At 37.4% G+C, this 18,391-nt stretch overlaps 1 protein-coding gene across 7 annotated transcripts in view; it reads left to right on the top strand.

The window, feature by feature from the left end:
- LOC110478036 (TLE family member 1, transcriptional corepressor) overlaps positions 1-18,391 on the top strand; it is a 79,062-nt gene that overhangs the window by 50,107 nt on the left and 10,564 nt on the right. For 4 of the 7 annotated variants that reach the window (XM_021544351.3, XM_021544346.3, XM_021544350.3 and 1 more), the window contains exons 10-19: positions 1,032-1,085; positions 2,688-2,840; positions 3,674-3,818; positions 4,514-4,704; positions 6,016-6,092; positions 13,171-13,420; positions 15,106-15,353; positions 17,065-17,212; positions 17,598-17,748; positions 18,169-18,373. In XM_021544351.3, coding sequence (XP_021400026.1) covers positions 1,032-1,085; positions 2,688-2,840; positions 3,674-3,818; positions 4,514-4,704; positions 6,016-6,092; positions 13,171-13,420; positions 15,106-15,353; positions 17,065-17,212; positions 17,598-17,748; positions 18,169-18,359 — 1,608 coding nt within the window. In that variant the 3' untranslated portion in view covers positions 18,360-18,373. Of the gene's footprint in view, positions 1-1,031; positions 1,086-2,687; positions 2,841-3,673; positions 3,819-4,513; positions 4,705-6,015; positions 6,093-13,170; positions 13,421-15,105; positions 15,354-17,064; positions 17,213-17,597; positions 17,749-18,168; positions 18,374-18,391 lie in introns of those variants that run through there. The other 3 variants (XM_021544353.3, XM_021544347.3, XM_021544352.3) reach the window with 1 other exon arrangement.

Below are 18,391 nucleotides of genomic sequence, written 5' to 3'. Positions count from 1 at the left end.
TTGGTTTTTTTTTTTTTTTTTTTTTTAAGCATTGTGGCCTGAAGTGAGAGAAGGTATTTAGTGTTATGTGTGAAAGCTCAGACACTTTGAAAGCAAGAGATGGAGGACAGTTGGGCAATCTTGTATGTCTGGTTTGTTTGCATAGGAGCTTTTTAACTAAAAAGTACTTTTACTGGAAATACCAAACTTGCTGCTACAAACATTTAAAGTTTTGACATTCACTTCATTTCTTTGTTTGATTTTGAGTCAAGACTTGCCTTCTCATTGATACACTCGGGGGTGCTGTGGAAATCACTAGACCTCTGCGAGTGTGTCTACTGGGGCATCCTGGCCTCTGTTGGAAAGAGGGACCAGGAGGCACTACAGTAACAGCAATTATTTGTAGACCAGCTCAGGTGAACATCAATCTAAATAAATGTCAAAATGCAGTTTGACAAGCTGAAGTAGAACATTTCTGTTTAGAAACATCCAAGTATTTTGCTTTTCTTGAGCAGAAATGTTGAAATTCCTTGGCATTTCTGAAGCATTTTCTTCCCATAACTTTTGATTTCAAAACTTGCCTTTCTGAAGAAAGGGGGAAAATGGTACTATCATATTAAGGAAGATGATTCATCAAACATGCCAAAAAACTCAATTTTCCTGAGATCTGTGTTTTTGGTGTTTTTCCAGGCATACACAAACAGTATTTCCTCTAAATTAAGATTAGTGTATGAACAGAGTATGAACTACTTTTAGGAGTAGTGATAACACTGTTTATGATGGTAATAAAGGAGGGGTTTGGACCATCGTGCACTGGCGGCAAGATGCCCATTTTTCAACTAGTTCTACCTTACTTGGGTTTTACTATTACAACAGAAATAAGGTGTTGTGTTTCTGTTTTAATTATTCTCCCTACTGCTAATAACTTAATGAAAGGCTGTTTGTTTTTTGTTTAGGAAAAACAAAAAATGTCTGAGTAGATGCATAGTCTTTCTGTCTGGGCTCTTATTGTACTAATTGAAATGAACACTATATTTATTTATTTTTAATAGGACAGTGATGGGGACAAGAGTGACGATAACTTGGTTGTAGATGTATCCAATGAGGTAACTTTTTTCATTTTTGTAGTCTTGACATTTGCCCAAAGGTGAAAGGAAAAGTACATTTAGTTGTTAGAAGAAAAACAATCCTTTGTGGATATGTTAAAATATTCACAACTTCTCCTTTTTATTAGTACTATGTCTTCCTCTGAGCTTTATCTGGTTGCCATCTCAGTTTTTCCTTCTGCTGCTTTGCCCCAGGTCTGTTCTCTCTGCAGCTAACATTCTGACACTTCCCAGCTGCTCTGTTGTGTAGAGGGTTGTGGTGAACTGCATGTGGACAGCTGAGGTTTTCAAATTCTTGTCTTCGAATGAAAAAGGAAGACATTATCTAAAGTTGTATTTCATAGTAGGATTGTTATTTTTAAAATTACCTTAAAAATTGCTTGTATTTAAATCTCCTACATTAAAGACATTTTCTAGAAATGATGGGTTTTTTTAGAATGAAGTTAGTTTACAAGATATTCCAGATATTATAGACAATGTTTTTCTCTAGGGCTGAGATTTGGTAATGGCATCAAGGTAATGGGATGAGTGCTCCCTTTTCTTCATCTTTTATTTTATATAACAGATAGATTTAGGAAGCCTGAATATGGTAGTGAAGTTCTGCAGATCTATGAAAAGCACACAAAGAGAAGCTGGTAGAGAGAGAAGTGCCCTCAGTAGCCTGAGGTGCCCAAACAATGTCAACCAAGTAGAAAAATGGGTGTCCAACTAGTGATTTTAGTAATCCTTTCAGAAGGTCAGCGTACAATGAACTACTTAATAATCAGCCAGTAGACTTACTGCCCTTTTTTGAGGTGTGACTTCTCCTTGGTGCTATTCTTATGAGCCAGAGGAGCGTGGAGAACCTGCAGAGCTCTGATAGCATTGTAACTCATGGGGCTGGCTATTTCAAGTTAAAGTAAATGCTGAGAGTGCCTTTGGAACAGAAAAAAATAATCACCTGAGGGGTGATTTCAGTTTTCCTTTAGATGTAAGTGGGAATGCAATTACAGATGGTGTTTAGAAAAAATGTGACAGCTATTATGGCATAGAAAGATCCCTGTACGGGCCATTCAACTTAAGAGTTGGACTCGATGATCCTTGTGAGTCTCTTCCAACTCAGAATACTCTGTGAAATCTATGAAGGCATGAGTCTGCCTCTTCTTCTGAAGGTAGAGATAAGCAAGGTCTTTATCATCTATAAGAGGTTATGAAATGTTTATTGCAACCAGCAGAGCATGGAGAACGTACATGATAAAAACTGTGTCAGGTTACTGCAGTTTCTCTTGGTCTTCCTTGCTTTTACCATGTTTTCCGCACTTGCTTTAGTTTGTACTCAGGAATCCTTGGAAGCTCTGTGTTTGAGAACAAATTATTATTACAGTATAAAATAAAAACAGATTGCTTATTATGTGACTTTATGTACTTCTCTAGGCTGATGAAGGGGATTTCAGCCTTTTTTCTACAAAGATAACAAAAAGTCTTGTCATTTGCTCTTACTGTTTAAATTCTTTTAGTTTGGTGAGGGTTTTTTGGTTTTTTTCTTCCATGGACTCCTTAGTGGTGTTTGCATACCGGTTTATGACACAGTTCTACGCTGTTCTTCCCTTCCCATTGTCTTAGGATCCTTCTTCCCCAAGGGCAAGTCCCACTCACTCACCACGTGAGAACGGTATCGATAAAGCTCGCCTACTGAAGAAGGATGCCTCCAGTAGTCCAGCATCTACAGCCTCTTCAGGAAGTTCCACTTCCCTCAAATCAAAGGAAATGGGTCTGGTAGGTAGCAGTCAGTAGTCCAGTTAGTCTTCTTTTGTGCAAAATCTGACTCTCCCTCTTCTGCATCTACTTGGCACAAATTACCTCTCATTAAACATTTGAGACTGAAATTGCCTACTGTTTTTCCAAATCTTCGAAGTATTATTGACCTTTCTTCCTCAGCAGTATTTTCTGCCTTGTTTTGATTTCTTGTATTTCCTACATTTCTGTCAAATGAGTTGCAAATCTATTACAAGGAACAAGTGTGACTTAAGCATTCGTGTGGTGGTTTTCTTGGAAGTAATAATTTATGGTTTAACGTTGCCTGTGAATAGTCACTAAGAAATTCTTCAGATTTTTTGTTAAACTCTTCTAAATAGGCTGTTATTCCTTGGAGGCTTTTTCTTGTAGTGTCACTAATAATTTGTTCTGATTCTCTATGTCATGTTTTTGGTTTTTTTTTTTTTTTATATTATCCACTATGGTGGTATTTTGGTTTTGCAGTTAGATTTTCTGTGTCAAATAATAATTGAGATATTAATGATTTCAAACTAAAGTGGTTTGGTAATGCATGTTGTATTTTCCTGAAGAAAAAATTAGCTCAGGCATTCCTTTTTATATGTCAGTAGAAGAGGGAAAATAACTTTATATGTTTCTTATTTTAATTTTGGCAGCAATCAAAAAGGTCAACATTTCTCTCTCACGAGTTAATGTTGTCAGCATTGTGTGGATTTATGAAAATTGGCTAAGGGACTAGGTAGTAGGTGCCCAGCATCCCAGCTGCTGTTGTGATAAATTGTATAATATGGCCTGGATTAAAAATAATACTCATTTAATTTGTTTAATGATACCAGCATGAAAAAGCCAGCACGCCTGTTCTGAAATCCAGCACACCAACTCCTCGAGGTGATGTGCCAACCCCAGGCACTAGTGCAACTCCAGGACTCCGTCCAGGCCTTGGCAAACCTCCAACAATGGACCCTCTGGTTAACCAAGCTGGTAAATGCATTACCTCATGGTTTTTTATGGTTCCAAAATTAATCTATTTTTTACACATGTGACTGTTAACTAAATATATTGCTTTGTTCATGATATCAAGAGAGGGCTTGATGAGAAGCAGATGTTTGGATTATCTGGAGTTTGAATATCTTTCTGTCTCTTAGTATTCTTTGTTTACTTTTGTATTTATCTTTTTTTGCAAATAATCCAGAGACCGAATGTAATATAAAAAGACTTCTCAGAAGTTTCTGGTACTCATTCTGCATGCAATCTCTTCTACAGTCTTTGTCTGAGTCTACTAATATTTGCTGCAGTGCACAGCTTGACAAATGCTGGGGGAAGTTTACTTTTGCTATTCAGGCTGGTGCACACAGTTGCTTCAGACATGAGCTGTGTAAACCATGTCTGTCAGCTTTACTGCTTAATTTGGCAAAGAAGATATTAATGTAAACAGGGGAATATTACAGAAATGGAAATAGGTAATGCTAGAAGAGATTGCTAGAAGTAATCAGCAAGTTCAGACTTCAGTAGATGTTTTTTACCCTGAAAAGAGCTGGTGGTACTGACAGATTATGGCAGTGTTTCTTGACAGCATGTGAGAGGGGAAGGTAAGGTCTTTTAGGGGAGGAAAAAAGGGCTTCTTTCCTGTATGCAGGAATACATAAGTAAACCCACTTAATTTTGTTATTCTGTAGCTGCAGGTTTGCGGACACCGTTGGCAGTACCAGGACCATACCCTGCTCCATTTGGAATGGTACCTCATGCTGGCATGAATGGAGAGTTAACCAGTCCAGGGGCAGCCTATGCCAGTCTGCACAATATGTCACCCCAGATGAGTGCTGCTGCTGCTGCAGCTGCCGTGGTTGCCTATGGACGATCTCCTATGGTAGGCCATACGTTGCATGCAGTCTCAGTCCTGTGAGTTGTGGTTCACTGAGAAAAGCTGCATGCTTCATTTAGCACTGCAGAATTCCCCACTCATAACAGTGCCAGAGGCTTGACAGCTTCACTGCATGCTTCACTTTGCTGTGTGGCTGAAGAAACAAATTTGCACCTTCAAAACAAAGAATTTCACTGTATTAATGTATGTTTTCTTTGTCCTTCACCTTTATCATGGCTTTAACTGATGAATAAATGCCAAAAACTTACTTTGTGCTGCTGTAAATGAAAAAGTAGCTTTGGTACACGTAAAGTATTTCACTGTAGCTGTGGACATCTGCTTTTTTGTTGCTGAGCCACATTTGTATTTCATATAGACATAACAAATTAATCTCGAAGCATGTATCTGGGTCTTTGTCCCTGTAATTTGTTGGGTTTTTTTGTGGAAATCAACTTGAGAAGTTGATCAGTACCTGTTCTGGAGCTCTGAGATCAGGTGTGTTAAGAATACTTGCTGTTGTGGGTGTAGTAAGTAAATGGAACCTGGTAGTTACAGCGGCTGTCACACAGAATAACCTAGGAGCCTGGTTCTGTAAACATGAGCTTGATGGCAGCTTTCTGCATAGACAAACGTACCTACTTGTAAATTTGCAAAGTTGGATTTATGCTTGTCAACTTCTCATTATTGTTTCTATAACCACTTTTTTCAAACTGTGCAAATTTTAAATAACCTATACCCTCCTTTTAAAGCAATACCAATGTTTATTCTAGTATAATGTTCAGAAGAAAAATAGTCTTTTTGTCCAGAATTTCTACTTGGATTATTTGATAAACATACTCAAGATATAAAAATTAGTAGAATTGCAATATGTAAGGAGAATGTTGTTTTTTTAAGCTCTGGATGAGCTTGTTTGCACCTTACAGTGTGTCTGAGAAATCTTTCAGCTGCTGTGCCCACACAGAAAGCTGTGGAGGGAGGCAGTGAGATCCTAGGTGGGCCCCAGAGCTACTTTCCAGCACCACACTGTGCCAGCCTAAGCAATGCTAGCTCTCTCACGAGTGAAAAGCACTGGCATAGCTTGCTGTTGATACGGACTCTGATTCCAGGGCTAACACAGGACTCTCCCTGCTAACTAGGACTGCTAGGTAATGCTCAGTGTGTGAATCCATGATAAATTATTTTCTGCTTTTGTGTGAGTGCTTCTATCAGAGGAACCTTTTGATTAAATGCGTAGTATCTTGGGAGTGGAGAAAAGAGACTTGCTGAGAAATGGATAAGAAGTTCCAAGTGTGAGATTAATTCACTTTTTCTTGTCAGGTTGGGTTTGATCCTCCTCCTCACATGAGAGTACCTGGAATTCCTCCAAATCTAGCAGGGATTCCTGGGGGAAAACCGTAAGTAACTTTTAACATTTTGGTAACATCTGCAGTATTTAAAGGGAATTAGGTTATATTTGTCAGTGAAGAGGGATTTCAAAGGGGACAGTGTGTGGTTGTTTCTAAGAGGGTGTTTTAGACCTCTCTGGGTAAAACCTGCAGCACAAAAGTTCTCAAATGGTAGTTGTCATATTCCAAAAGAGGTGTGTATATACCTATTTCCAAGTAGTTGAAGGTATACTTTAAGGTTTTTTTAATTTCATTCTTTCTGGTGGGAGATTAAGGGGACAACAAACTAAACAGTAAATAGTGGTAAAATGTGCCAGATAAAAATATGTTGAAACAAAAATTTGCACTATACCAGGATAAATGTGTATTGCAAACTTGCAGACTCCTTGTCTGGCACTTGTTTTATCAGGCATGAGAGTCTGCAACTGATGACAGTAGGTATCTGGAGCAGTTACTTTAGCAACAGATTACACACACTTTGCATAATGGAGCAAGCTGTTTAGAACTTTTGTGTGAGTGCAGCTGGAGACCAAAAGGATGGTGAAGCAGTTGTAGAGCAGGTGGTGCATAGATGTAGAAGAGTTTCCACAGTAAGTTATTTTTATTTAAAAGTTTTGATCATTGGTAAAGCAATTATTTAATAAAATGGTTGTGTGATGCTGTGACTTATTGATATTTCAATTAAATAAGTTCAGCAGCATACACAAAATGTTTGAGTAATTTGGCTTTGGTAGACCATTGACTCTGAACTTAACCAGTGCAGTAGACTCATAAGCATGTATGACCTCTGAAAATACGCAATTAATACGTTTAGTTATTTCTGGACAACTAGTCTATGCAGGTACTAACAGAGGACATTTAACTCAGCTGTTTTTCTGGAGAGAATGAAGTAGAGAGAACTCCTAACAGTTTTTTCAACACTCTGTTAGAACTTGTTCTTTGTTCACACTTGGCAGTCAGTCCTGATTTCTCTTTTAACAGGAACTTGCAATTAGAGTAGTTTTTCTCTACCTGGGTACTTACAAAATTTTGAAATTTATTCAACACATTGGACTTTCTGTGCAGGATGTTCATATTACATAATGGCTATTTACCAATCTAATTTTCCTTTTACAGTTTGAAGAAACATTCAGAAACTATTACTTTTAGGATGCTGTGGTGAAAGTTATATCCTCACACGTTTCTGTTTGCTTTGACTTTGGACTAGTGATGCCTTGTAATGTCTTGTAAACATTCTTGAAAGGACAGATTACAGGCAAAAAAAAAAGTATATTTTCTTCTGATCTTTTCCTATAACAATAGGAAAAAAGCAGACTTAGTTTGGAAAGCCATCCTGAATGTGTTTTTGTGTGCTTCTGGGAACAGGCTTAGCTATCTGTTGACGGTGTGAGAAACCTGTTAAATCTTGGTTGTACTTAAAGTTGGTGGTGTGTTGACAAGATTAGTGAAGTGCAGGCTCAATGAGTTGGTGTTGCGTATCAAATCTGGTGTATTTAAATTTAGTGAAGTAAGGATCAGGCTTTGTACTTAAAACTCAGACACAGTCTTGCTGACCTTCATGGAATTCGGCATACTTAAATAAAAAGTATACTTTTGAAAATTGCATAATTGAATGGCTCTAAGTTTTTACTTCTAAACAAGTGTATTCATAAGCTTTCAATACCATATTTCATTGCTTTGCAAGATTTTATACTGTAATCTAGCAAAACCTATTTATGTTGATAAATTTTGTTCACAAATTTTCTGTGGCTGGCTTCTAGTTGTTACACTGTTCAAGGACAGCATATGTGTACTGCTCTACTTTGTATCCTGGTAATTTAGTTAACTTACTGGTGGGGGGGAACTGTGTGGGACTTGCAAATATCTCACTTACTTCAGGTTTTTTTCTCCTGTAGTTTCTCTAGGGAGCAGATATAGTTGTGCAAACTGGTGGTGCATGCCTTGTTCATTTTCAAAGTCAGCCTTTTTCCTGACTGCTAATACAGTGACACATTGAATTTGTTTTATTAGATGTGAAGTTTTAGTACAAGTGGTACAGAGAATTTTCGAATTGAACTATTGAATCTCCACTCATATGTATATGCTTCATGCTGCACATTTTTTGTCTGCAGTTATGGTTAAACTGTGTTTTCACCCAACAGAAAATTATGTTCCCTTCTTTCTAAAGGATGGATACTTCTGATAGCACTCAGGTTTTTTTAAGCCTTGTATGTTCTGACATCTCTTAATGACCTACTTGTTTGAAAAATGTGTATCTTGTTAAAAATCCACTTGGACATGAACATGTGGTGTCTGAGTCATGAACACTTTTGTTCTGATGCATTTTAATATGTCCTGGATTGTTGAGGTTTGGTGTGTTCCTCTAATTGTTTTTTTTTCTTTGCATAGTCTTTTTAACAAGTACTTAGCTTTTAGTATTCTAGCTGCTGAAATAACATTCTTATGGATTTATGGTTTATGTGAACCATGTCTTTTAAGAGCTGGATTTTGGATTAAATACAGAGTTTCAAGATGAGTGGTAAGGTTTATGTCCACAGTACTGCTTCCCTGGTGTCTAAAATTCTGAATTAATGGTAGTATTGAGGACAAATATATTTCTCAGCATGTTTTCCTGGACAGTAAAAAGAGCTGAAAATATATGTTTCTTATTTTAATAGGAAAGGGAAACTTTACGTGGTAAATGTTAAATCTTCTTCCTTCTACTTATAAGCTGCCTTTTCACTGTGTTTGTGGAGCAATTTTTTGGAATTGCTTAATTTCAGTACTATTCTGTTCTACAGGTCTTCATACTTTTGCAGTGAATGTAGAATGAGAAATTCTATAAAGGAAGGTTAATTTTACTGTGTTATAAAAGATTAAAGGCTGTGTGCATCCCTGCCATTTATATCTAAATAGAATCATTTGGTGACATGTACGAAGATGAAAATTTAGTGATGCCTGTACAAATATGTCTATCCTTATTTTTTGGCATTTTGTTCTATATGATGAAACAACACACTCAGATATGCATTGTTTCTTGTGATAAGTACAATTAAAAATGAGCTAGAGTGTTGAGAAAAGCTGAAAGCAAAATGCACTTGTGAATGGAAGGAACTTTTTGCTTTCGTGTTTTACTGTCAGGGGTATTGTTCTGCTGGTTAAAAGAAGTCTGCTTGAATTGAAGGGATGAAGTGGAAATTTTTGAGGGATATTTTTTAAGATGTTTTTTAGTAGGCAGGAATTGTGTGCTTTTGTACATCAATCTGAATACTTAAGAGTAGCTGGCAGGTAGTTTAGTTAATTTGTTATATTCTTGGGTAGTGAATTAATTATTCTGAAGTCTCCTCAGCATATCAGATGATACTTACTTGCTGTATGCTTATTTGGAAATTGGAGAGTTAAGCTGAGAAATTGGTTTGTGTTAGTATCACTTAACTATGTTGCTGTGCATAGGAACTCTGCAGGTTCTCAGTGCTGCTTTGACACTCGTGAGAGAAGTCTCTGGATTTAGTAATTCAGAAGACTATTTCCATTATTCATAAATAATATAAGTATACTCTTTCTCAGAACTCTTCTAAGCAAAAAGCACAGGATTTTGTCTTGTAATTGTTCTTGTCATAATATTCTGTTAATATGTATTACTTGATATGTACTTAGTGTAGTTTATATTAAATTTTAATTGCATTTTTATAAGATAATTTTCTTTGTTTCTTGTTAGCCCAACACAAGAAAGGACTCTTTTGACCAAAGAGGGCTAATCATGGAATCCATGATAGGATAGCCATCTTTCACACAAATAGAATGCTCTGAGTGAGATAGAAAACTGTGCTAGGCATGAGACTAAACAGCAGTTTCTGGCATACATAGTCAGTTCTAAAAGAAAAACGGGTGGTCAAGTGATACCTGTTAAGAAATTCTGAGCTTTAGGAAACTCAAGAATTTGCCAGATTTTGCTAGTTGTTGACTCCTTTGAGGTTAAATAATGAAAATTCTTGTCATTTTTAAAACTTGAGGCCTGTAAATATGTCTTGTGCACTAAAAATTAAATCTTCTAGAGGTGTGAGCTGTATAGTCATTCCCAGAAGCAGCAGGATCTCTCTCATGATGAAGAGGAAGCCAAGGGCTGCAGTGTTTGAGCTGCAAATAGTAATTTACGCTGCTGCTGTCTCCTGCATTCTTCTGGAGACAGACACTTCTTGTCCAGGGAGTGTCTGGAGTGTCAGTCTGGCAAACCATGCATGCCTTTTCAAGGTTAAAAGGTATTGTGTAACAAAAAACTCGTCTCTAGCAGAGAGGAGTCACTAGACTACCATAGTGTAAGTATGCTGGCAGTGGTGATGTTAGCATTGCATGTGACATATCTTCAAGCAAACAGGAACATTTACTGTTTTGTGTGCTTGTCTTGGCAGAGGGATTTGGCAAAGTGTAGCCATTTCTTTCTACAGTGGATTGCAGATAAGTTGCACTGTAGAAAAAGCTGTCATGGCTTGTAAGAAGCTATTGCTGGTCTGTTTGTTAGCCCAATAAACTCAGTCTTCCTGTATCCTGATCAACCAGTCTTAGAAGCAAAGGTTAAAAAAGAGGTGCTGCTTCTATGATTAGAATAGCCCCACTGTGAACACAGACATAGTAGTAAAATTCTACATGATTAAAAAATAAACTGGGTAGGCTTCTGGTGTTTTAAAGCTAAGAGTTACTACAGTTCTACAGTAAATAGGAAGTACTTGAAAAATGTTTCTATTATCTTCCTCACACCTTATCTCAGCAAGAACTGAGAAGCTTTGTGTATGCACCTAAGCTTTTCAAAACACTAATTATTTAGGTATTTTGAATCGAACAGAACATTTAAATTGTAACCTTCAACTTAAAAAAAAGCAATGGTCAAGTAAATTATTAATCTTGGACATGCTGAAAAAAATGGTCTAATACATGCTTAATTGTTTTGCTTCAGTCCATGATAAAAGCAAGGGTGGGCTGAAACTTCAAAATTGTACAGTTCTGTTTACTCTTATTGCTAACAAATGCTCTACAACTGATTTTGATCTGGAGCCCAGGATGGGGCAAAACTTTTCAGTGTCTTAATGCTATACCTCTTTTGTTGGATTCTGTCAATGAACCTGAGCAGTTCAGCCTCCAGCAACCTTGTTGCCACTCCTGTTCTGCTCCCTCTCCTGTCCTGTGTCTGATCTGTTTAGTGAATACCTACTTTGGGACAGTCTTGTCTCTTTTCTTCACAGAAAGGAATGGGTTTCTAGTTAAGCCTTTATCATTACTATAATTCTTCATACAGAAAGCCAGAAAGGGTCACATGGGACAAAATACACTTGATATACTGAGTGCCTTGTGTACGTGTAAGGGAGTGAACGTAGCACTTCCTTTCTTACCTTACATTTCCTATTCCTGATATTTCTGTGCTGAAAAAGATGTCATCTTTTGCACTTGCTCCTTCTCTATTTCTGTGTACTGTCTGAATAAGCTTTCTGCTTATACAACCAACCATGAAACATGAATGAGTACAGGAATTACATACATATGCACTATATTTCCTTGGTTTAAGAGCAGTTATGGTTAACCAGTTTTTATCCTTCATTTAAGAAAAAAACATATTCATGAATTGACTGTTTCCAGTCTTAGTTTCTGTATGAAAGAGCTGTGGAGTTCTTTCATCTGTCCTCATGTTTTTTCAAAGGAATGTCTTATGCCCAGGAGCAGAGCAGATTCAGTTGCTTTGTGATGTCTGTTCCAGAACCTGGCATCTTCCTTGTTCCTTTGTTTCAAACTGTGTGATATTTAGGAACATGTAATAAAATACCTTGAAAATACTGGCTTATTATTCAGGACAGAAGATTTAATAGAAATACCTATTGTTGGATTCTTGGAAGATGGATGGGATACTAATAGTTGAACTATAGTGATTGAAGAGTTCTGAGAAAGAAAGTAGATTTGGAAAAGAAAGGGAGGTTCTGAACAAAAGAATATATTAGAAAAATAAATGTTCCAGTAGGGAGGAGATGGCATCTTATTAGTGAAAGAAAAAAAAAAAAAAGAATACTCATCTCTCACCATTTTTTATCCACTTTAGCCTCCTGAAGGATGCTGTTGATGTAGCAACAGCATCAAAAGCATGATCTGTAGATGCACTTAAATCAGAAGTAACAGAAAAGGAGTTCACTAGTATAGCAAAACCCAGCCTTTTATGGTAGTATTTTCATTAGTAGTTAAAATAAGCAAAGAAAGAACTCCCCTGCACCTGAAATTTTTATTAGTTGGTATTTGTGCCCTTGTCCTTGAGCAGAGCTGACTTTTCAGTGACCATGAAAAGATAATTTCATGTACTTTCCCTGAGTGGTGTTTTTATTCAGTGCTAGAATGTCACTTCCTCAATCCTCTGTTTCCACAAACTGGAAATAATGCAATGAATACAAATAGAAGGTATTTCTGAAGTGCCAGAAGTACCTGAAAAACTGAACCTTTCTGGTATTTCAATGTACATATTCAAGAAAACATAATTATGAGAAGGTGATATCAGCTTTCTGATGAAATCTGTGTGCAATCACTCTGTGTTTCTATTTTCTGTTTAAAGAACTACTTACCTGCTGGAAAGAGAGGTATATGAGCACAACCAGTGGTGATGTTACAGATGAGGTGCAGGAATCAACCAAAACTTTGGCTTGTGGTACTGCAAGGCAACAGGTGCAAGTCTCATGGGAGGATGAGAGTAGTGCCTGGTAGGGGACTGCTGCTGTGAGACTTGTGGTGGTGAGACTTTCAACTGCTAGCTAGAAACCAGGGGCTGAAAGGTCTTTTGATTATCTAAGTGACTAAGGGATAGCAGCCATGACCTTGGTCTGTAGAGTTAAGGGTGGAATTTAGCCTGCTTCCCCATTACACAAATACTTCGGCTGAGTCAAGCTGAAAATTTCTATTGTGAATCTTTGTCTCCATCTGAGATTTCATCTGCCTGTATTACTTGGCACAGTAGCTCTGATTTTTGTGTGATGATTGGTAAAGCACTAAAATTAAAAATACTCTGTTTTTCTTGCATTGTAGTTCTGTAATGGATGATTTTTAACATTGTTTTGTCTTCTCTCTTTCCCTTCCCCAAAAGAGCCTACTCCTTTCATGTTACTGCAGATGGTCAGATGCAGCCAGTTCCTTTCCCTCCTGATGCCCTCATCGGTCCAGGAATCCCTCGCCATGCCCGTCAGATCAACACCCTGAACCACGGGGAAGTTGTGTGTGCAGTTACCATCAGCAACCCCACGAGACACGTGTACACGGGTGGGAAGGGCTGTGTCAAAGTTTGGGACATCAGCCAGCCCGGTAACAAGAGCCCTGTCTCCCAGCTGGACTGCCTGGTAGGTCAACAGGAATTTATGCACAAGGGTAGCTTCTCCTTAGAATTTTTTTGAGTGCGTAGAGACTCAAAAAAAAAAAATCCTTGTTTGGATTTTATCCATATTAGAAGGAAATAGCAGGCAGATCTGTTTCCAGATGTTGTTTTGCTTTTTTTTTTTTTCAATACATAACTGTGTTAGAGAGAATAGTGCTGGTTTGTTTAGTGATAATTATCACTAAAGCTCAAATAACAGATTTGATCAGATTTCTGAATAGAACGTGTATGTTATATTTTGAATAAAACATATTTTTTCCCCTTCTCCTTTTCTACTTATACTGATGATTTTTATGCATGAGTTTAAAAAGAATGTAGCTTGTCTTATGCAGGACTGCAGAGAACCTTTCTAGGACTTTCACTCACATGAGGAGCAAAAACCTTATTTCTGTAAGATGATAGCAGCCACATGACACATCAACCAACAAAGGTCACTTAAAGTTTCGCTATGAATTTTGTTCATGATCCGCTAGTTATACATATAGGCCAGTTATTTTCACATGTGCAGGGTACAGAAGGACTGGGTGCAATAGTAGAGGTAGCTGAAAAGTTAACTCCAAAAACATAATGGCTCAGTAAGAGATGTTTCTCACTAGAAGCAGCATTGTTCAGTGTTAACTGAGAAGACTTAATGTTGTCAAGTACAGCAATAGGTATTGTAAATGAAAATTCTAGCTTCAGTGCAGATCCAATTAAATGTGGTTTTTACTCTTCATCATTTTTTTACTGCTACCATTTTGTAATAGATGAGTAGTAATACTGAAGTTGAATAGGTATTCTGTTCTGTGGCAGGTATATCTGTCTGGATGTACAGCCTTCATGTTAGTTAGGGAGCAGTAATGACTGATTAAGTAAACATTTTCACTGCCCTACTTACTGCTTCTTTCTTGCAAATTAAAAAAAAAATATACCCATATACCATATAGAAATGCTGTTAGCTAATTCTTTCAATGTTTTCTGTCTTGAGTTACAGATCTTAATAATCAATTTTGTAAAAAAACTGTTGCCAGTCAAGCAAGGCTGTAATAAGGAAAGGTGGAAATGTCTTCTGTCACTAACTCCCCCACAGTACCTCCAAATCAACAATAATACCACAAATGAAAGATCAATAGGTACAAAAATAATCATGCTGAACACAAAGAACCAACATAAATACAGGACCAATACAGGAATCCTTAATCTTTCAATTTTAATACTGTGAATGCAAAATAGTATTTGAAAGAAAAGTTCTAAAATCTGAAGTACATGAAACTGGAACGACATTTTCATATAGGGCTGTTAAATGCCAAATGAAAGGTCATTTGCTTTAATATTTCTATTGTTGGTGACCTTCACTGATGGAGTACATTTGCAGAAAAGCAAGCTTACTTTGGCTCTGTTTTTTGTGTAATGAGATAGAAAACTTGCCATTTGTCACGTTTGAAACAGAGTAGACTGTGGCTACAGGAGTCTGCAGTTTTAATTTCTGCAGCTGCAGTTTGTAATTAGTGATGAGAAGTAGGTGTTTCCAACCTTTTAGGATCTGCTGGCACCTCTTCAGTACTTTGGTAATGGAAAAAGTACCAAACTGCTTGAAACTTCGATGCAGTCAGAATTACATTAGTGGTCATTACTGGCAGGCATATAACTGAGGTGATTTGTGTTGTACAGAACAGAGATAACTACATCCGGTCCTGTAAATTGCTGCCTGATGGATGCACCCTCATAGTTGGCGGGGAAGCCAGCACATTATCCATATGGGACCTGGCAGCTCCAACTCCTCGTATAAAAGCAGAGCTGACATCCTCAGCACCTGCCTGCTATGCTCTGGCTATCAGCCCTGACTCCAAGGTGTGCTTTTCCTGCTGCAGTGATGGGAACATTGCAGTGTGGGATCTGCACAATCAGACACTGGTCAGGTAAGTTGTTGTTTACAAAAAAATTTTAATAGAAGTTACTCTTTGGACAGCTACATTAATATTTCTCTCCCTGAATAGGGTTTATAACAGCAAAGTAAATGGTGTCTCTTATTCAGAGGAAAGGTTTACACCCAAGTCAGGCAGAAACTAGTTTTAGTAGCTTCAGCCTAGTCTTGGAATATGCGCTTTCAGGGCTTGTCCATAACCTGCTGTAATCAATGTAAAAGCTCCTGCAGGTCTCTGTTATTGGGAATTGGTCTGCAGCTTTCTACAAGTGATGTTCTTGCTGGTCTGGTTTGTTACTGGTATGGACTAAACATGCCTTTTAGGGAATGCTTTGAGGTTTGTTCTTTTCTTTTGTCTTAAGTCTTGTTAAGTAAAAAAGTATTTTCAATTCTTATTCAGCGATGGGAAGTAGTAAAATTAATCTTACAGAAGTTGTTGAAAGGGTGGATCCCCTCAGTTCTTCAGGAAAGCAGAGGTGCTAACTATAAGATAAATTTAGTTTAGGCTTACCAATGCAGTGATGGCTTAAAATATTTTGAGAAGAGTGATTTTGGAAAGGCCAAAACACAAAAACTAAAGAATATGCTTAGTCTGCTGTGTTTCAGTTAAACTTCCTGTATACACATAATTAGCTGAAAATTACATGGAGAGAGTCATGTTAATGTGCATGCAAATTTTACTTTCTGTTGAACTTTAGGTCAGTAAATACAATTTTAGTTAGATAGTTTAGTTAGTTTTCACTTTGTCATGTGCATGCTTAGTCCCTTTAAAGGCACACTCTGCAACATCTATACACATCTGTGAATGTCCTGCTTTTTAAATGTTTGTGGTATGTGTTCCCACCACTTGTGCACTGATCTTGCTCATTGATAGTACATGGAATTTTGTGACCAGAGTTACTAAACAAAACATGCCGTGTGACCTTTCTGTGGCAGCTCTTGGTGATTCATACCCTTCCTTCCCAAGCTAGTTGTCTTTTCCCCACCCACCCTCCACCTTTTACACGGAGGCATAGGACTTTGCTAAAGCTAATTGCTGATGAAAAATGCAGGAGCTTCAGAATGCTTTTGCCAAAGGATTACGAAAAAACTTGAGATGACCTTCTGGTTGCTGAAAGTTGAGAGTTGCTAATGAGAAGGTTATAAAACAAACTGCTCCATTTAGATTTTCCTAATCTCCTGCCACAGAGAATGCAACTTAGTTAAACACAAGCATTGCTGAGTCACAATGTGGATCTCTATCTGGATCCCTTTCTATTAGTATATCTCCTTGTTATTTATCTTCTTGACTTGCAGCCAAAGAAAAATACAGAAGCTGCTTTCTGAAATTGGAGGTTTTATTCTCTGACTGCTTCGATTTTATCTGAGTTATCCTTAGTGGTTTTAACTGTTTTTACTGCGCTTTAATATTCTCACAAGTGGGCTTGAGTTTTTGGGGGTTTTGTTGTTTTGTTTTCTTTTTTCAAAACCTGATAGGAAATATTTGACTTTATACAGCTAGCCATGGTGCAGATCATTTCTCCAGCACCTGGAAAATGTTTTTTTAATACTGGTATTTAATGCTCAGTGAGAGGGAGGGGCTGATTCTTGCTCATCATCAGACACAGAACAGATGACACATGTACAGAGTCCAAAACTAACACCACAACAGTGTTTACCTTGAGCTCTGGCAGGAAATCATTATTCAATCTGGTTTGTTTTATCAGGCAATTCCAGGGCCACACAGATGGAGCCAGCTGTATTGACATTTCTAATGATGGTACCAAGCTCTGGACAGGAGGTTTGGATAACACTGTCAGATCCTGGGACTTGAGGGAAGGGAGACAGCTACAACAGCATGACTTCACATCACAGGTAACTGGATTTTCCTACAGCTTGTGGCAATATGTGGGGTGGGAAGGAAACCCTTAGGATCAAAGGTAAGACTGAGCCCAGTAGAACTGGCAGACTGTTCCCTCTGTTTCTTTTTGGCTGCTCCCAACACAATATTTTGAAGCTTTTTTTTTCTTCTTTTACAGAAGAAAATTATAGCCTAACACCACTTTCCTATTTGTCTAATTTAATATGCAAAAACAGGGGTTATTGAGTTACTCAGATTTTGAACTGCAGTTTTGCTATTGAACTGTGTGAATTTGCCCTTATCTCTTTTGCTCTCTCCCCCTTTCCCAAACAATTTTAACTGCAGAAAAAATATATATAGGAAAAAAATTAAAAGGTGTAAATATGGTATAATTTGCAGATATTTTCCCTTGGTTATTGTCCTACTGGTGAATGGCTAGCTGTGGGAATGGAGAGCAGCAATGTCGAAGTATTACATGTAAATAAGCCAGACAAGTATCAACTGCACCTTCATGAGAGCTGTGTACTGTCACTCAAGTTTGCTTACTGTGGTAAGTTGCCCTGAACGTAGACCTGGAGGTCAGGGCTCTTAATTCATGTTTTACTGATTAGTTATTTCATAGTCATTAGTTATTACATCTCAGTTTCTTAAGTAATGCATAAATATCTCTGCTTTACGAATTCAAATGCACGTATCTACAAACAGCCTTCTGTTTGTCTAGAGGCTGCTGTGAGTATTGATTCATGTGTAAAAAGCTATTTCTGTTTGAAGTTTAGGTATTTCATAGTATGTAACACCTTGCAAATGTGCTGAGCATCCACATTGATTGTAAGCAAAAGTACTGTGTTGATTTGTAGTAAGAGCTTTTGTAAGGATAATTAGGTAAAAATTTCCTTGATGTGAATTGAAAACCCAAAATTTGTCAGATGTTTCTTTCATGTTTCTGTAATCTTTCTGATTTATATTCTAGGTAAATGGTTTGTGAGTACTGGGAAAGATAACCTTCTTAATGCATGGAGAACTCCTTATGGAGCCAGTATCTTCCAGGTGAGGATGATGTTGCTTTTAATGAAAAAAAACAAAAACAACCAAAAAACCATGCAGAGTTCCAGGAGTGGATTCAGATATCTTCACATATCTCATCTACCTAAAATGAGATGATGAAATGAGGGTAAAAAGACTTCTTTTTAATG

This window comes from Lonchura striata, chromosome Z (assembly GCF_046129695.1).
Source record: "Lonchura striata isolate bLonStr1 chromosome Z, bLonStr1.mat, whole genome shotgun sequence".
NCBI lineage: Eukaryota > Metazoa > Chordata > Aves > Passeriformes > Estrildidae > Lonchura > Lonchura striata.
The sequence above is the reverse complement of the archived record's forward strand: the minus strand, read 5'-3'. Positions and strand labels throughout refer to the sequence as shown.